The following is a 17,026-nucleotide window of genomic DNA, read 5'->3' on the forward strand; positions in this document are numbered from 1 at the left end:
TGTGTATTTCACCACAGGCTGCTGGTAAGTGCTGTTGGGTTTGGCCACAGCTTTGAGCTAACAGAGAGGTTTAGAGCCCCCCTAATGGACATTTAACACCCAAAACCCCACCAAGGCTCAACTAACACCTCCCTGTATTTCCTGTTAGCTTCACAGAAAAACCTGCAATTACTGTGGACTCAGAGAGTGAAATGACATATGTTAGGTTTCTATACTTTAAGGTGGATTTGATAGTTTATACGTAGGACATGGGCAAATCATTGTCTGATTTACTCCTCCATCGACCCGGCTTCTCTGCAAGTTATTATACAACAACCAATGTATTTATTTCAATGTGGTAACCATCAAGTTTTTATCATTTTGGCCAAGTCAAACATGTTTTTTTGCCTGTTAATACAGTTTCATGATTTACAAAAAAAGCATAATTTTTTTCACGTGTTAAATATTTAATTACTCTTTTGAATCTAAACAGCTGTTGGGAAAGTTAATATGCAAAAGCACAAAGACGGTGAAGAAGGAAAGAGAGAAAAGACGAGAAAAAGAGAGTGGGTGGTTCATGTAGGATCTTAAGTCTATTTTTACATATTTTCGTCTTGGGAAACATGTGCCTTGTGTCTTCCTGTTATCTTATCCCTGGATTTCTTTGGTGATTGTTGAAGGCAGATCTTGCATTAGTTGCAGCTCAGTTTTCGATCATAGAAAAGACAACTTACCTTCAGTTTAGCAGCTGTGACATGTCACTTGCAGCTTGAATTTTACATTGGTTTCATAGATAATCATGAGACCATGTGAATCAGATCTACAAAATTAATGGCAAAAATGAAACCAACCGTTCAAGAATCCATTTATTGACACAGGGAGGAAACACTTCTTTTGACCCTGAAGCAGTTTTTCAGAGTAGACCTTTCCTGTAGTGTAATCATGTGTAATTGCTGACAAACGTCTCATCCAGTACGAGTCAATTTTTGTCAAATACTGAACTACATTTCTACAGCTATGGAAATCCTCGAGTCCAGTTGAGCAGATCTAACCTTTACAAAAGGTGGATGTGCTCGTAGCCTGGATGAAAAAGCAATCCCTCTTGAAAACCAAAACAAACACATGAATTTTGGTCAAACATAAACATTTCTTGGACGTCCCACTCTGACTTTGTTTGACTCTGTTTTTGAATCCACATCTGCAAACATCTTATTTTTGTGGGCTCTCTGTTTCTTTGCTGTTTGCTGCTTCGCTCTGGTCCTGGTAGTCTGGTTTCTGCTCTTCTTCCTGTGCATTCACCTCCCTGCAAAATTTGTCCTCTTTCAACTCCTCTATTTTTTGTCCATCACTCTCTATCATTTCTTTCTGCCGTGGGAGAGGAGCTAGCTCCACAGTGGTCTGTGTCAGGGATGGCAGTTTCTGCCCCTCTATGATGTTACCGGTTGAGACGAGTCGGCCATCTTGGAGGCGCGGTGCAGTTTTTTGAATCTCACCTCTTTCAACCGGTTCTGTTGGGATCCTTCCAAGAGCTCTAGGAGTGTTTCGTAGTCTGGAAGTTTTAGCAGAGCCGGCCCTGTCCACACCAGGATTTGAAGGGGCCTGAAGTTCAATTTTCTTTGACCCTTTAGTTTCCTGAATCTCTGTTTCCCGCCCTGGTTTCCGAAACTGTCTTCTGAGGAGGACGATGACAGCAATGATGAAGAAATAAGAGGAACCACTGAGACACGTGATCAGCCCTAAGAAGATCATTCTGAAAATAGAGTCAAGAAAAAGACAGAAGGCAGTTACATGAGGGCTTCTCAAGTGCTGGAGGAAGATGATTACATGTGATGATACCTCAGCTTCAGAGTCATAACATCACACAATACTTTAGAGGAAGTTTAGATTAAAGTTTCCTACTTTCACCTTTAAAGTCCAGGTCATACCTGTACATAGCTGAGTCATAAATACGACATGCTCCTCTGCCTCCACACTTCTTGATTGACCACTTCAGGCATGTTGAATCGATCAGTGCTCCGAAATAGACGGGTGCAGGAATTCCTCCTACACAAAAAGAAGCATTTTAATGATGACCCTTTTTTTAAAAGAACACCACCTTGACTTGCACAAGGCACACGCCAAAGTATCAAAGCACAATGAGCTTTTACTTTACCCACTGAAGAAGAAAAGTTTAATTAGTCACAACATTTCACCCCGTTTGTCTTCTGATGTTGATCGAGGACATAGATGATTTTAGATTCTGCCAAAAAAGATAACTACAAAGGCATGTGCCCAAACAGATTTCTTTTAAATCATCACATATTTTGTAAATATGTTAGACTTATATTCCGAATATTTATTTATCTAATGCTGTATTTAATAAAAAAAAATTTTTTTATCCCCATATGAGTTTTCTTTAACCTCCTTTTAACTTAAAAAATATTAGTCATACCTTTGATAACCAGAGCACAAATCCAATACCTATGCAAAAAAAGCATCTTCCGTTTTTTTTTTTTCTTTTTTGTTTGTTTGGTTTTTTAAAAAATATTTTTTCGAATTTAAAATCATTCTTGTTGAAAGAAATCTCATTTGTAGAAAAATACATGCTGCTGATGGTCAGTGAATGAGTGGTTTGTTGGTACACCTGCAAGAAACTCTGTTTATCCCAATCTCTCCAGAGGCTAAGCACCGTTGAATGTCTGATCCTAAAATCCTTCCTGTCCAGGCTTACTGAAAGTTTTGATTGAACAGACGTTAAGTAAGCCTGGAGGTTTATCTTTACTTCCAGCTTATTTTCCCCCTTTTGACTGTCCTGCAACTATGTGATGTTTTATATAACCACCCTTGCTCAACATTCCAAAACAATACAATGTCATATCTGAGTTTTTGACCTATAGAAAAGGTTTTATCATAGAAAAACAATAGATCTCCACATTCAAACAAAATGTTTTAAAAGCGGATCTACAGAAAATTTAGTGAGTCTCACCAAGAGTCCGTGTTACCAAGGTTTGGATACCCAGTGCGAGGGACTTGAGCTCTGGTGCAATACATCTGTAAATACAAAACACCCAGTCAGCAGAGTGTGGGTTACTTGAAAAGAATTTGCCAACAGGAAGGGTCATACATCTATATATGAATTGCCAAAAGTTTGTCAGGAGAGAGGCATAATTTGACTGTTTAATAAAGCTGCATCTGGTAAGTAGTACAATAAAATGCATGAGGTGAATGGGAAAACGTCTGTTGTACTGCTATACAGAATCTGATACCTTGTTAAAGCTGTAGCTTCACATTTGAGCGCAAACATCTTAATGGTGTACATCTTTTCATTTTCCTCTGAGCAAATAAAGCTCCTATATCAAAAATGTGGAGCATGTCTCTTATAACGAACAGGGCTGATGTTTAACATTGGCCAGGATTGGGTACACAGACCTGATGATAACCATGTAACCAGGTGTGGCTCCCAGAGAGTTGATGAAGGAGCTGAGGACAGAAACAGCCATATAGGAGGTGAAACTGCGGCTGCAGTCCTTAGCATGAGGGCACTGGCCCAGCCTCACAGATGTACTGCTGCCTGCTGGGTAGGAGTCCGACACACAGCTGCAGTTGTGAAAGATCTGATAGAGGAAGTGAGAATATGATGTAGTGGAAGGACATATTGGAAACAAGGAAAGGGAGTATTGATAAAACAGGTTAATGTAGAAGTTTTCATTCAGAAATTTCTTTCAGAAAAAGTTTGGTTTTAATCCAACACATTTTCTTTGTTTAGCTCCAGAAGAGTGCTTCCTTTAGAGAGATTAGATACGTACTCTACATTTAATCAGCATAATATTGAATGGCTTGTGATAGCTCCTCACTAAGGAGTCTTTTGACTCATCAAACCCAAATATACTCCTCTGACTGGCTGTTTTTTGTTTGTTTTTTTCTATTGTTAATGCTACTGGACAGTTGAGTCATAACTGTCAGCAACCCTACTGTGTTCTTCCCAGATCCACTTGAGCTTAAACAGCCAGCCATGCATGGAGAGATGTAAGTGATGCCGCTGTCCGAGCACACCGGGTCCCACTCCTCAGTAGAACACGAGCAGTCTCTGTTGCAGTCTGCATAGAGCATCTCTGTGTCGTGTGATACACTTGGAGTCCTGTGAAGATGAGGTAGAGGAAGAGTCATATGTAGGTATGTTGGGGCTTGTATGTAGAGCCCTAAAGAGACATTGTTTTACTCAGCTAAGGCTGTATCTCCTCTAGATAAGGTTCCTGTCACATTACTAACCCATTGTATGAAATAGTGAGTCCAGCCACAGGAATGTTGTCACACTTGGTGCCAAACTGCAGTAGCAGGAGGAGGTATGCCAAGAAAGACGTGGCAAAGGAAAGCTGAGCTCCTGAGACCAAACTCAGCTTGTATCTTTTCATCAGCAATCCACCGAGGAAGATCCCCACTGCCACAGCTGGGAGGTTCAACACACCTGAAAGAAAAACACAGCAGTGTACAATCTCACAGTTTCAGCAAGTAGCATTTTGTTATTCTGAGTTTGATTGGAGAGAAGTGCTTGACCAAGGGTCTGCAACCTGTGGCTATGGAGCCTCATGCAGCTCTTTGACTCCTTTGCAGTGGCTCTTTGTAGCTTTAGAAGAATATCAGTAAAATAAAGATTTTTATTTTTCTCACAAGGATATTAATGATTTAAGACACTGACACTGAATAAAGGCATGTGATAGCATTTTGTTAAACTAAATATGCACCACATCTTGAATATTTTTTGATGTTTTTTTTTTTTAATTTTAAGCAAATTTTTGATATTTCAAGAAAGTCTGTAAATTTTTGCAACTTTTTAACATTTAAGAGTTTTAAAAATTTGCCCAGTGTATTCAATTTAATTTTTGCAAATTATTATGAAATTCAAAATTCTTGCAATTTTTTAAAAAATTTAAGCAATTTTTAAAAATTTCAATAAGTTTTGATATTTGGTGAATGTAATAAATTCAGAATAATTTGCAATTATTGCAATTTTTTAAGATTTTAAATTTGTGTCATTTTTGTTTTTTTATTTTTAGTAAATATTCGAAATTTGAAAAAAAAATTGCACATTTTTTCAATTTTATTTGAAAATTTGGCAAATGTATTAATTTAGAATTATTTGCAATTTTTGCACATTTTTTGAAATTCAACATTTTACAATTTATTTTAAATATAATTTTTTGGGTAATATTTGCAAATTTGATTAAAATAGTTATAAAAAAAAAAAAACCCAAAGAAATGTCATTTAAAAATTTATAAATTCAAAAACCAAATCATTCAGGTATTTTTTTCCTAGATTTTAACTTTGTATAGAATTTACACATTTTATCCTCAAAGTAGATTTTGTGATCCAGAATGACTTTAATCCAGGTGAGTTGAGGCAAAATGATTCCTATTAAAGCAAAGGTTGCTGACAGAAATAACCACTCCACTAGAGATAAGGGACAACCAATTCACCAAGTCATAGCAAACCCAGATTAGTTTTCATTGATTTGACAGAATGTGAGCATGAGCATTGCTTCAATCCTTTAATAAGCATTTGGAACAGTGTTTTTTTTCCTTCTTCTTTTTTTCTCTTTCAAATGAATTTCCTTGTTTCCTTATATACTGACCATTCAACCTGTTTTTTACATATCAATCAATCAGTCAGTCTTTATTTATATAGCGCAAAATCATTACAAAAGTTATCTTAAAATGAGATAAGAGACCAGAAGAAATACATCATCAGTATTGTTGAAAGCCATTCCAAAATGTTGTTTTCTTACTGGGATTTTATAGAGAAAGAGTGTGTCAATAGTATCTCAAAACACTGTATGAAGGGTTGAGCAGACTTGTGTTATCATGAATACTAGAGTTGGCCTAGTTGCTCTTTCTGTATATTTCAGAAATTATCTATTGTTCCTCAAATGTCACTTACATGTTTGGCAAGACGTTGACAATGACAACATGTTTGATATTTAAAGGGTTTTTTACGGATCAAAGTACCAATAAGTAGTTATTGATACATTACCTATGAGGAAATTGGCTCTGGATGCTGACTGACCAAACTGTTGTTCCATGTATTTGGCTTTGAAAGTGAATAAGCCGATGAAAGAGTTAAACTTGAGGACACTCCCGCAAATAAGCAAGAAGTAGGCCGGAGTCCCCAGTAGGCGCTTCAGTGAGGGAAGAAAGCCTGAAAAAGACGGTGAGTTCAAGAACAAGCAATGACAAGAAACATTCACATATGCTGTTATTACTGAATCTTTTAACTTATTTTGAAATTTGTTTAAAAGTTGATCAGTTCTCTGAGGCTCAAAGATGCCTCAACCTTTTGCAATGTCAGCCAGCTTGAGGTGGTGATTGTTGCTGAGGGCATTCTCTGACCCATCCAAGCTCTCACACTTGCTGTCATCTGTCTCCTTCTTCAGAGATCGGGGCAGAAACCAGAAGGGGATGCTGGAGATAAGCAGGAGGGCAGAAGACACCATGAAACCCATCCACCAGGCGCCAACCCAGCGAGCATCTTTTGGGGTTATAGTCACACTTTCTGAAAGACAGAGGAGATGCAGAAGTATGAAGTCTGTCCCACAGACTTATATACTTTATATTAGGTGACTTTTCATACACAAGTTGATGGACTCCTGTATTTTTTATTTCCTGGGCCAGATTATTTCAAATGACTTATTTAATTAAGCAGACCCCCAAAGTTTTAAACGGCCTCTCATATTTAACAATCACCGGATCTTCACAAGAGCCCAAACTTAACTGAAGCAACTGAAAATATGTGTTTTGTTCACTGTGTTCACTGTTTGCACGGGTATGATTACTACAAGGACACAGTGACAACCTTCGTATTGCGTAAATTACTACTGATAAACAGTTAAGTTTCAAATTTTGAGAGGGAAAGAGGAGTTATAACCGCTATAATACTGGCCACATACTCTGCACCATGGTGGTCCAAAGTGTGCTCAATAACCAGTAGGTGGAGCTCTGCAGCAAAAAAAAAAAAAGTACTTTACCTATGTCCACATATCCAATGTCCACGTATAGTCTAGCACAGTAAGATCCCAGGAGAAAACCAAACATGGGGCCCAGGAGAGTGATGGTCTGAAGACAAGCTGTGGATTACAAAGTGATTATAGAAGACTGACAAAAAAGTATCAAACTGTAGTTCTCATGACCCAAAGAAAAATGTTAGCATTCTGACTAAAAAGCTTAAAGTAAAATCTGCTTTGGTTAAAAACAGTTTTAACATCTCAAACACTGGAAATTTAACTTGAAATCTTAATAATGACTTTTATCCTACCAATATAAAAAGGTGAGTTTTCTGCTTTAGCAAAGTCGTCGATGTAAGAAATGCCCAGAGGTGTGACCGGTGTTTCTCCAATCCCCCTCAGAGCATTCCCAAGGAACACATAGATCCACATGCTGGAGCCAGACTCCCTCACACAGGCTTCATGAAGACACATAGAGAAGGAATGAAGGGCGCTGGTTTTGATCAAACATTAACACAACCATCATTAGATCTGCCTAGTATAGCATGGTATAACTTATGAATAAATAGTTCTGATTTAAAAAGAAAATAAACTATTTTGGACTATATTAATTAAAAAGTTAAAAAAGAAAAAAAGAAAGAAGCCCTTACAGACTTTTTATTTGCAACATCTCATATCCGAGCTATTGAGAAGGTGAAATAAAGTCTGCATCCTTCATTAACCAAACTTTCTATGAATACATTGTGGTTTCCATTCACTATCAGTCTAATAAGATGCTAATGTCAGCTTGCATACCACTGCATTGTATGTGATTTTTAGATTGTGTTTCTTTCTGAACATGCCTTGTCAGCGAGGCTGAACAGGATCAATACATGCCATTCTGTGGGTGGATGACATGTTTTTGTGAGGAGCAGAATTAATTAGGGTTTAACAATGGAAAGACTGAAATAACATTTCAGCTAGAGCCCGTCTCAGGGAACCAGGACTGATTGGATCTGGGGCTGTGAAAAAGAACACAGAGGAATAAATAAACTGATCTGAGTTCATGTTTACACTATTTACAGAAGATGTCTGATTCTCAGGTGATGTTATAAGACTGGATTGTCCAGTTTTTTATTTTGTAATTCTGTACTTTTCTGCACTTGCCTACAGGGAATTTCAGCAGCTCTGGTGTGAAGCAGTATGTTCACAGCATGAGAGGTATGCCTTTGAAGGTCAGACTGTGATCTGTGCATTCCTGGAATATTTGAAAGCAGTTGCTAATAGTTTTAATCAGGATTTACAGTGACACAGACTTTTTTGCTTTAGGCTTATAGCTACTAGCCTGCAGTTAGTCCTGATTACCAGATGTGTATTTGAACTCCATCAGAAAAAAAAAATTAAAATGTTGGAAACAACTTCACAACAGACCTTTTACTTTAATAGAATGTGTTATTTATCTTTTTTAATATTATTTTTATTTAGTCTTTACGCCTTTATTTTGAAAGGACAGCTTGCATTAGACAGGAAATTCGCATCTGATCAAAATTTTACAACTAGCTAAAAAAAAAACGGCAAGGGATTTACATTTTGCACTGTTGGATCTTGAAAAAGTTCTGCATGGAGTTTTAAAATGCAAAAACAAAAAAACTGGGAGTGAGACAAAAAAAAAAAAAACAATAATCAGATATTCACTCTGTCATGACCCCCTGGGGCAAAGGCAAAAAATCTTTCTCTCTGATCGTAGTTTGATCGTTGAGCTGCACAAGCAAGGTGTCTTGCAGCGCTCAAGTGCTGCTAAGGTTGGACGCAGTAAGACAGTTGCTCAAAGATCCTGAGGGTTATGGGACAAATAAGTCAGTTGGTAGACTTAAAAACAATTAACCAGCGCTAAGCAAGAGGATCTGATTTGGTGTCCTTCAAGACACAGGACGAGCCTCGACCCAAATGAAGGCCACTACTGGACCCGACTGCTGCCCAATACCAATCAGACAGCATGTGCAAGAGAAGGGCTTTCAGAACAAAAAACGTCTTTAAAGATCTTGTCTTCTTTAACGCCACAAAACTGCCTGTTTGGACTTTGCAAGAGAGCACCAAACATTGGACATTGAAAGGTGGAAGAAAGTTTTGTCCTGTGACATGGCAAGCAGATCCCCTGGAGATATTTTCTACTCAGCACAGTGATGGGACCGCCATCATGATATAAGGGCTTTGTCCTCAAGTGGACCAATGGGTTCTCAGGTTGGTCAGGGGCGTCAAATGGTGGGTGCCTATGTGGAGATGTTGCAGGAGGCATCCTTCATGACTGAAGGCCCTGGTCTGTGTGGTAATGACTGGGTTTTTCAACAGGACACACTACTGTTCATAATGACTGCCTGACAAAGGACTTCTTCCAGTGGAATAAGCTCGCTCTTTGGGACCATCCTGCGTGTTCCCCTGATCTAAATCACACTGAGAACGTTTGGGGATGGATAGAGAAGTATTTTACAAGAACAGACATCGGTTCCTGACAGTGGAGCCATCTTCACCACTTGGAGCAACGTTCCTTCTAACCTTGTGGAGACACTTGCATCAAGCATGCTGAAAAAAATGTTTGAAGTGATCAACAAGAACAATGCTGTCACATTTGATATGTTTGTATCTATTTTAGTGGTTTTTCAGGGTTTTTTGAGCTGTGGTCTTAAACTTTTGTTGTGCTGACATTTTTGTAAATGTTTTGTAAAATTTTCACAAGTCTTAAAATTTTGAACAGGTGTATCAGTTGAGTGGGCTGGGATTGATAGGCACCAAATCATGCAGGGACTCGAATCAGTCCTACGACCAGTGCTGCAAGTATTTTAGCCTCTGTATGTGGGGAGCTTCCAACTGAGTGAAACCAGCAGTCTGTTTACTCTAGAAAGACTTCTTCTTCTTCTTAACTTTAAAATTAAGCATGATTTCTCTTTCTCTTACAACTCAGACACATTTTCAACATTTTTTCTTGTAACAAATAATGTCAGACTTGGTCCAGTGTTAGCTGAGATATTTAGTAGGTTGTAGAAAAGTGGTGGACAAATCAAAGAAAGTATGGGACTATGTTGATGGCTGATGAATGGATCACAAGACAAAATTACATCTTATACACATATATAAACAAAACATTAAAATAACATTTGGAGTAAAAACTCTAAAATACAATCACGTCAGAGATTAAAATGACTGGTACTGTGGTTGTGACATTTATACGACCTCAGTGTGTAGCTTACTGTCGTACCTTTGTTGTCTTCTACAGCTTCTTTAATTTCAACTTCATTTTCTCTTTCCAGAGGATCCGCACATGCAGTAATTCTGATGCTGTCATTCTGGAAAACCTGGATGATTGTGTCGTACTTGTAGCTGGGAAAGTCAGCATGCCACAGTGAGACGAATTAAGGATTGTTTGAAGATTTTACACCACAAAGAAGTTTGTTAAATCAGCTGTTCTCTGATATTTACCGTCCCATAAAGAAGTGCGTCAGGCCAGTGAGAAAGGCCCCCACCGCCATCAAAAAACAGCCCACAGCGATAAGTCGGGGCCGATGTAACTTGGCACCAAAGTGGCTGACCACAGCGAGAAACAACAAGTTGCCTAACAGAGAAAAGAGAAGCCACGAGAGCACAGGAGCATTGTTTGACAGATGTTGTTATATTGGATCAGGGGTTAAAGTAAGTCAGAACACAAAAAGTGTTAAAGGTCCCATATTATGCAAAGATCACTTTATTAAGTCTTTTAGTGAAATTTGTGGGTTTTTGGCTTTCCTCCCAGCCCACAAAATGTGATATTTAATGACAAAACCTGTACTTAGTAGTGCTTGTGAATGTAAAATCCTGACCTAAAATGAGCTGTTTGGGTTTTGGGGATTTGCTGACGTCAGCGAGTCCCTTTTTTGACCAATCAGGAGCAAGTCTGACCTGATTGGTTCACTGGAGCAGATACCTCCGAACCCCCTCCCCGCCCACTCCCTTCCCGCTGCTGGAGAGAAATTTCTCCAGCAGCGGGGAGGAGAATGCTAAAGTTGAAGAGCCATCACTGCTGTGTTTCTGGCTGTAAACAGCCACATAGTTCCATGCATAAGCTTCCCATCTCAGAAGAAGACAAGACTAAGTGGCTAGAGTTAATTTATCAAGGAAATGTGCCAGCTACACTCAGTAAAACTGTGCATGTGTGTGCTAGTCTCTTCATGGCCGACTGCTTTTCCAACTTTGGACAGAACAACAGAGGGCTAGAGAATAGACTGGTCCAGAATCCAGGCTCATTACCAACCATCTGCCAACAAACCTCGGACCCTGGAAATGTGAGTATTTTAAATGCTGTGTGCTGTGGAGCAGATGTAAGAGCTTTTCCTCAGTGTCCCCCCTGTCTCTGCATTAGCTTCAGGATGCTAACTTTAGCTGTGGTTAGCCTGTTGTTTAAGCCTGTAATGTTACGGTAAATTAGCTTTGGTGTTTTCTAAACATTGTGCACTCGGAGCTCGTGGCGCCGCTGTCAGTGACGCTGAAGAGCATAGAAGAGTGACGTATCAGCGGTGGCTCATTTACATATGAAGGTCACGCCCACTAAATCAGAGCGTTCTGAACAGAGGGGCTATGAGAGCCTGGAAACAATGCTGCTGTGCTTGATTTATTGGCTTTTTGGACCAAAACACGTTACTACCATTTCATGAAGACATCAATGATCCATGTTAAACTGCAGAAAAGGAGCAGAATATGGGACCTTTAAGATTTACTTAACACAGAGTCTGTACCCATCTCAAAACTGCCATCTATGAGTCCAATGTGAGTGCTGGAGAGGTCAAAACGTCTTTCGATCTGAGTGATGGAGCTTTTCATGTAGGTTCCTGTTAAAGCCTTGGAGAAGCAGGCGAAGGATAGGGCCACTATGAACAACTAGAAAACACACACAAAAAAACATCTGTGTCGTCAAAACTACAGAGAGGATTATTTTCACATTGACCCTGACACATGCCATTCAAACGAATGGGACGTGTCAAACAGTAATGTCTAAATATCTTCATGTTTTGCATGATTATCCACACTGTAAGCCACTTTTATGTGCTTGCAACTGTTTCCACCTCCTTCACTGCAGCCTCCACAGTCTTTGGTTTAACTCGGTGTGTGGGCACCCTGAGTCCTTTATTACTCAACAAATCCCCATGAAGGATTATTACCACTCCTTTCCCATGGTGTCTATCTGTTCTGCTGCATTACTACGGAGGCTTTGGTTTTCATCTGAAACTTATTAAGTGGACTCTTTGGGCTCAAGCATTCTTCAAAATCTTTATTGTAATGCAGAGACAGATAGATAGATGGTGAAATTTAATGTGCTCTACACTGTTTTCTGATTTGTGCTGATGGACTGGTGATTAGGGCTGTTTTCCAAACCACCTAATACACAAGCAGTGCCTACTATTTTGTGCCGAAATTTAGTATGTGGAAGGCAGTATGTGGAAACATGCAAAATCCTTGGATGTCCTACTGATCCAAGAAAATTTGTCAATATGCAACAAACCAGTCTACCTGGTATACTGTTTCCCACAATGCAATGCAGGTGGTAGGTTTTGATGAATTACTGTCATCTACTGGAATGAGTCGGCATTATAACTACAATACAACAACACTAATGCTATGGTCTGCGAGATACAAATGAAGTGATGCAAAGGAACACTGGTAAATCTTGGCACTTCTAGTTGTAAAGGAGGTGTTAACTTCTAAAATTCACTAAAGCCCATATAAAACACTAATTCACTGTTTGTAAACCATACATGGATCATATGAAAGGGATTTTTCTATCAGCTGTAAAAATAAAAAGTCAATCCCTTCCAGATTTATTTTTTTTAATGATATAACTTTAGGTGTACAATTACAAATCAATTATGATGACTCTGTTGTGATATGATTAACAAAATAACTAAAATGTCACAATCTACCCATAGTTTGTTTTGTACATTAAAGGCATAAAGGCCAAAAAAATAGAAATAAAAATAGCAGCTGTAGCTCCAGTTTCCAAAACTGAAAACTTGAGTAGCATACTACAAAACAGACCCAACAGAACCGTCATACTAAGGGGCAGACTGGCATACGGGGATACCGGTGGGCCCGTGGGCCGCGGCCCCAACATGAGAGAGGGGGCCGGGGCGGATCAGGCTGTGGCAGAGTTGTCTGTCAATCACGCTGCTTGAACGGGGGACAGTGTTGTTGGAGGATTTGAAGATTGTGTAATCTGCAGGGGCTGGCTGGCCCAAATGGCCGGTCTTTTCCAGACCCTTACCGGCCGGTGGTTGGAGTGTTTTTTTTAAATTAATGACGTCAGGGGCGGACTGGTTATCTTGACGTTCTGGAGAATACCAGAATGGCCGGTGCTGCCAGTCGGCCGACGGCCAGTACTGTGGGGTGGGGGTGGGAGATGGGGGATGTCTACCGATGTGTCCCATTGTTGTGGGTCAGGCCAAGTGGAAGTCCCGGGCTGTTTTGTTTTCAGTCCCAATCCGCCACTGGTCATACTACATACTATAAGCAAAAGCAGTAGGCAGTATGTAGTGCCTGCTACATACTGCAGTCACAGGTAGTAAGTAGCAGTTGGTTTGGAAAACAGCCTAGGTCTTTGTTAATGTGTTTAATCTGAGGTTTAACCTGGAAATCCCAACCCTGAGCCTGTTCCTACTGACTAAATTCAGGACCATGAGAGACATGTCTTGAATGACAGTTATGGATGATATGTGTTTTGAGAAATGACCCATTTACTGTACACGTGGGATGTAGCTCTGCAATCAGTCAAAAGTGATGCTGCAGTGTTTGACAGAAGGTGATATAGAGCTAAATTATGGCCCCTGAAGAATTTCAGAACTACATGCTATCAACGCTCAGTTTGAGTCCAATCATTTTTAGAGAGGGGCTGCATTATTCTGAAGTATCCAAATGGAGCAGAATGGATGTATTGTACATGTCACATTTTCATCAGTTTGCACACCACATGCTAGCATACAGAAGTTTGAGCCTTAGCTGGTGACAAGTGCAAAATCTCAATAATGTTTGAGTGCATCACAACAACAAACCGTAGCTTATCATGGGGAGAGAATTGCAGGTAATGTGTAATTGATTGTAAAAAAGAGTTTTAGTACTTTGAGGGTGGAGATGCATGGCTGCTTCCTGGGCTTTGTGTCAGGATCACACAGAGCCTGCTGGCTGGTCATCTTCTCCCCGCTCTCAGGTACCTCTTCCATCTTTACTGGTCTGACCTTCCCTCAGAGCATTGTAAGAAAAGCAGACAGACAAACGATTAATTATACATGAAGAAATGTTGGGCTGGAGGTAAAGAAGGAGTGAATCACTTCTTAGGATTACACTAAAACTCTCTACATTTCAAACAGACCCAGCTTTGTCTCAATGGGTCAACATGAGCCTCTACCGGTCAGGCAGTTTAAAGCCAGTGTTTGGTTACGTTTAGATTACTGTGGGCTGCTGTATCATACAAAACATTATTGTGTCCGATAGTTCTAAATGTACTTTGTTGGGGAATTTAACCTCATGCACAAACAATGAAACTGTTTTAGAGTTTTACCTTCTCTCTATCTTTCTAGTCTTTGGACCACTCAGGCTCTCGTCACTACAAACCCCAAATACCTGAGAAACACTGATGATACTTAATGTAAGGTATAAACATGGTTAAACAAGAGTTCATGGACGAATTCCCTTCATTTTCCTGAAGTGAGTTGATGCGCTCTAAAAAAAAACCCTACTCAAACCATCTCTGAAGAAGTGAAGCAACAATAGTAATGACTAAACCACATCAACTGATAAATCGGCCAAGCTATTACTCCTTTGTGTTCTGATTCCTAAGCTTTATGTATCCATCAAAAACAGTCCACTTAAATGCAGACAGCATGTGGCCACATAACTCTAATCTTATTGGCTGCCTGTCCTCAAAGGGAGAGGCTTTTAATCAGTGGGAGTTTATTTAGAGGTTTAAGTGACACATGTTTTACACAAGCTTATGAGCAGGTTCAACAGTTTTTTAATCCAAATGGCAGCATGGCTTTGTGTCTAATGTTATTCGCTATTTGACACTTAAATCTTTAACTTCCACTTCTTTTAACCCTTTAACTTTCCCTTTTGAAATTCAAGGGATATGTAGTCTATTCAATTTTTTTCACCCTTTAACATTCCAACCAAGGAATAAAAAAAAGACATAAATGGTGATTCTGTTTTTTTTGTTGTTGTTGTTGTTTTTTTAATCATTCTTCACAGATTAAGATGATGCAGGGTTGAAAGATTGGAGGTCTGTTGCTGCAAGGTCTTAGAAATTAAGTTGTTGGAGACACCTAATCCCCAAAGCTATTTGGTATCTTTAATAAACAACCAAGCGCTCATGATATGATATTCATTAGTAAACAAATCAGTCAAATTCATACCTATCTAGAGCTTAATAACTTAATTTTTTTCATCTTGGTTGTTGACGAAAACTAAACTAACGTGTTGACGGAACCAAACATGGCTCTAATATGAAATTAGAAGGGGGTGGTTTGGTTAAGGACAAAGACTGTAAACAAGTAGCCCTATGTGCAGCAAAATAATAAATTTGAACCTCTAAAACTTATCTGCCAACATACTTTTTTATGTTCTTATACCAATGTAAGCTAGATATCTGTTGATAATTATATCTCTTTCATTCAATTAATATCAATATTCTGCAAGATGTAAAGGTTCTTACAAGAATGATGATTGTCGTCAAATGCTTAGTTTATGAAATAAAATGGTATCTGACCTTATATAAATATATATATAAATATAAATGTATATATAAATGTGTATACATATGTATCCATCCTAACCCTATCCCTATATATATATATATATATATATATATATATATATATATATATATATATATATATATATATATATATATATATATAAATTGTTGTAAAGAATCCAGATTGTATGAATTTTAGGAATATGGAACAACAAAACTGTATTTCATAAATTTCATATTTAAGGTTTCTGACGTACAATGAGACTGAAGTAATCAGAAATGTCATGATATGAAACTTTGCATGAAGAGCAAATTACTCCTGCAAGAGGAAGCAGATGAGCTTTAATGTTACCTGTTTTACTTCAGCTTCTTCTTCTTTTTCTTCTTCCTCTGAACTCAGGACAGGTCAGGAGCTGCAGGTTGAGTCCATATCAGAAAGGGTAACACTTTCCTACAACATTTGTGCTCCTTGGTCCTCCAGGATAACTTTAAAGGGTAAGAAAGCAGACAGAGTATTATACACAGATAACTACATCTAAACTTTGTAAGCCCTAACAGAAAGTGCAGCTCACCTGTAAAGTCTTATTCTGTTCCTAGCAGCAAGCTCTGCTCTTACCAAGGGAATTTCAGCCAGTGTAGCTTAGTCATGTTCAGTAAAGATAAAAAAAGACAAATAAATATTACAAACTATCAAACAGGGAAGTTTCACAAAAGGCATAGTTCATCTCCAGGTCTGTTGTCTCCTCTCTTCTCTTCCTCCTCTGCCACAGAGAGGACGAAAACCTGCTTTCCTCAAACTCCTATTCTCCCCTATGAAGGCAGAGCTGTTACTTGGAACCGGCTGGACAAAGGCCTCTTACATTTTTATTCCACACACATGCCAGCCGGCCAGGAGGGGACAGCAACAAGAGCTAGGGGGGAGATGAGGGGGAGACAGATTAGTAACTCCAAACCAGCCCATTGGGATATTTTTCTTCTCACAAGGAAAAATCAGATGACTCTTGTTTAACGTGCAGTTTTTGACTTTTTGACCTCAAATTGTACAAACTGCTGGACAACTTAACCTTCAACCACTCCACTCAGATTGTCTGTTTTACCTTAATAAGACAGTAAAAATTATGCTATGTCTGAGTATTCAGAGTGTTTTTGGTGTGAACACGTGTCAGGGAGCGCTCTATTAGTCCAGGAGCTGGTGGAGAGGGTGTTTGTGCAGCCAGGCAGCAGGTCACACAATCAGCTTTGGCCCCCCACAAAATTCAGAGGATTAGGATTAAGAGCCTTCACATTCTTCAACAGCAACAGCGAAGAAAGCATTTTACCTTTAGAA

The 17,026-nt window shown here is 39.0% G+C and overlaps 1 protein-coding gene across 1 annotated transcript; it reads right to left on the minus strand.

Moving 5' to 3' along the window:
* Nucleotides 1-832: 832 nt before the first annotated feature.
* Nucleotides 833-16,532, minus strand: slco1e1 (solute carrier organic anion transporter family, member 1E1). The gene is made up of 16 exons (XM_074698611.1): nucleotides 16,272-16,532; nucleotides 16,052-16,185; nucleotides 14,069-14,185; nucleotides 11,696-11,837; nucleotides 10,407-10,539; nucleotides 10,186-10,307; nucleotides 7,265-7,411; nucleotides 6,978-7,076; nucleotides 6,287-6,505; nucleotides 5,987-6,151; nucleotides 4,228-4,423; nucleotides 3,931-4,096; nucleotides 3,388-3,572; nucleotides 2,945-3,009; nucleotides 1,905-2,022; nucleotides 833-1,729 (listed from the first exon to the last, which is right to left on the minus strand). The coding sequence occupies exons 3-16, from the start codon at nucleotides 14,168-14,170 to the stop codon at nucleotides 1,189-1,191; spliced, it is 2,400 nt and encodes a 799-aa protein (XP_074554712.1). The 5' UTR covers nucleotides 14,171-14,185; nucleotides 16,052-16,185; nucleotides 16,272-16,532; the 3' UTR covers nucleotides 833-1,188.
* Nucleotides 16,533-17,026: the final 494 nt, after the last annotated feature.

Source organism: Halichoeres trimaculatus, unplaced genomic scaffold (assembly GCF_033239565.1).
Source record: "Halichoeres trimaculatus isolate MK-OKI-2021-1 unplaced genomic scaffold, fHalTri1.1 fHalTri1_scaffold_21, whole genome shotgun sequence".
NCBI lineage: Eukaryota > Metazoa > Chordata > Actinopteri > Labriformes > Labridae > Halichoeres > Halichoeres trimaculatus.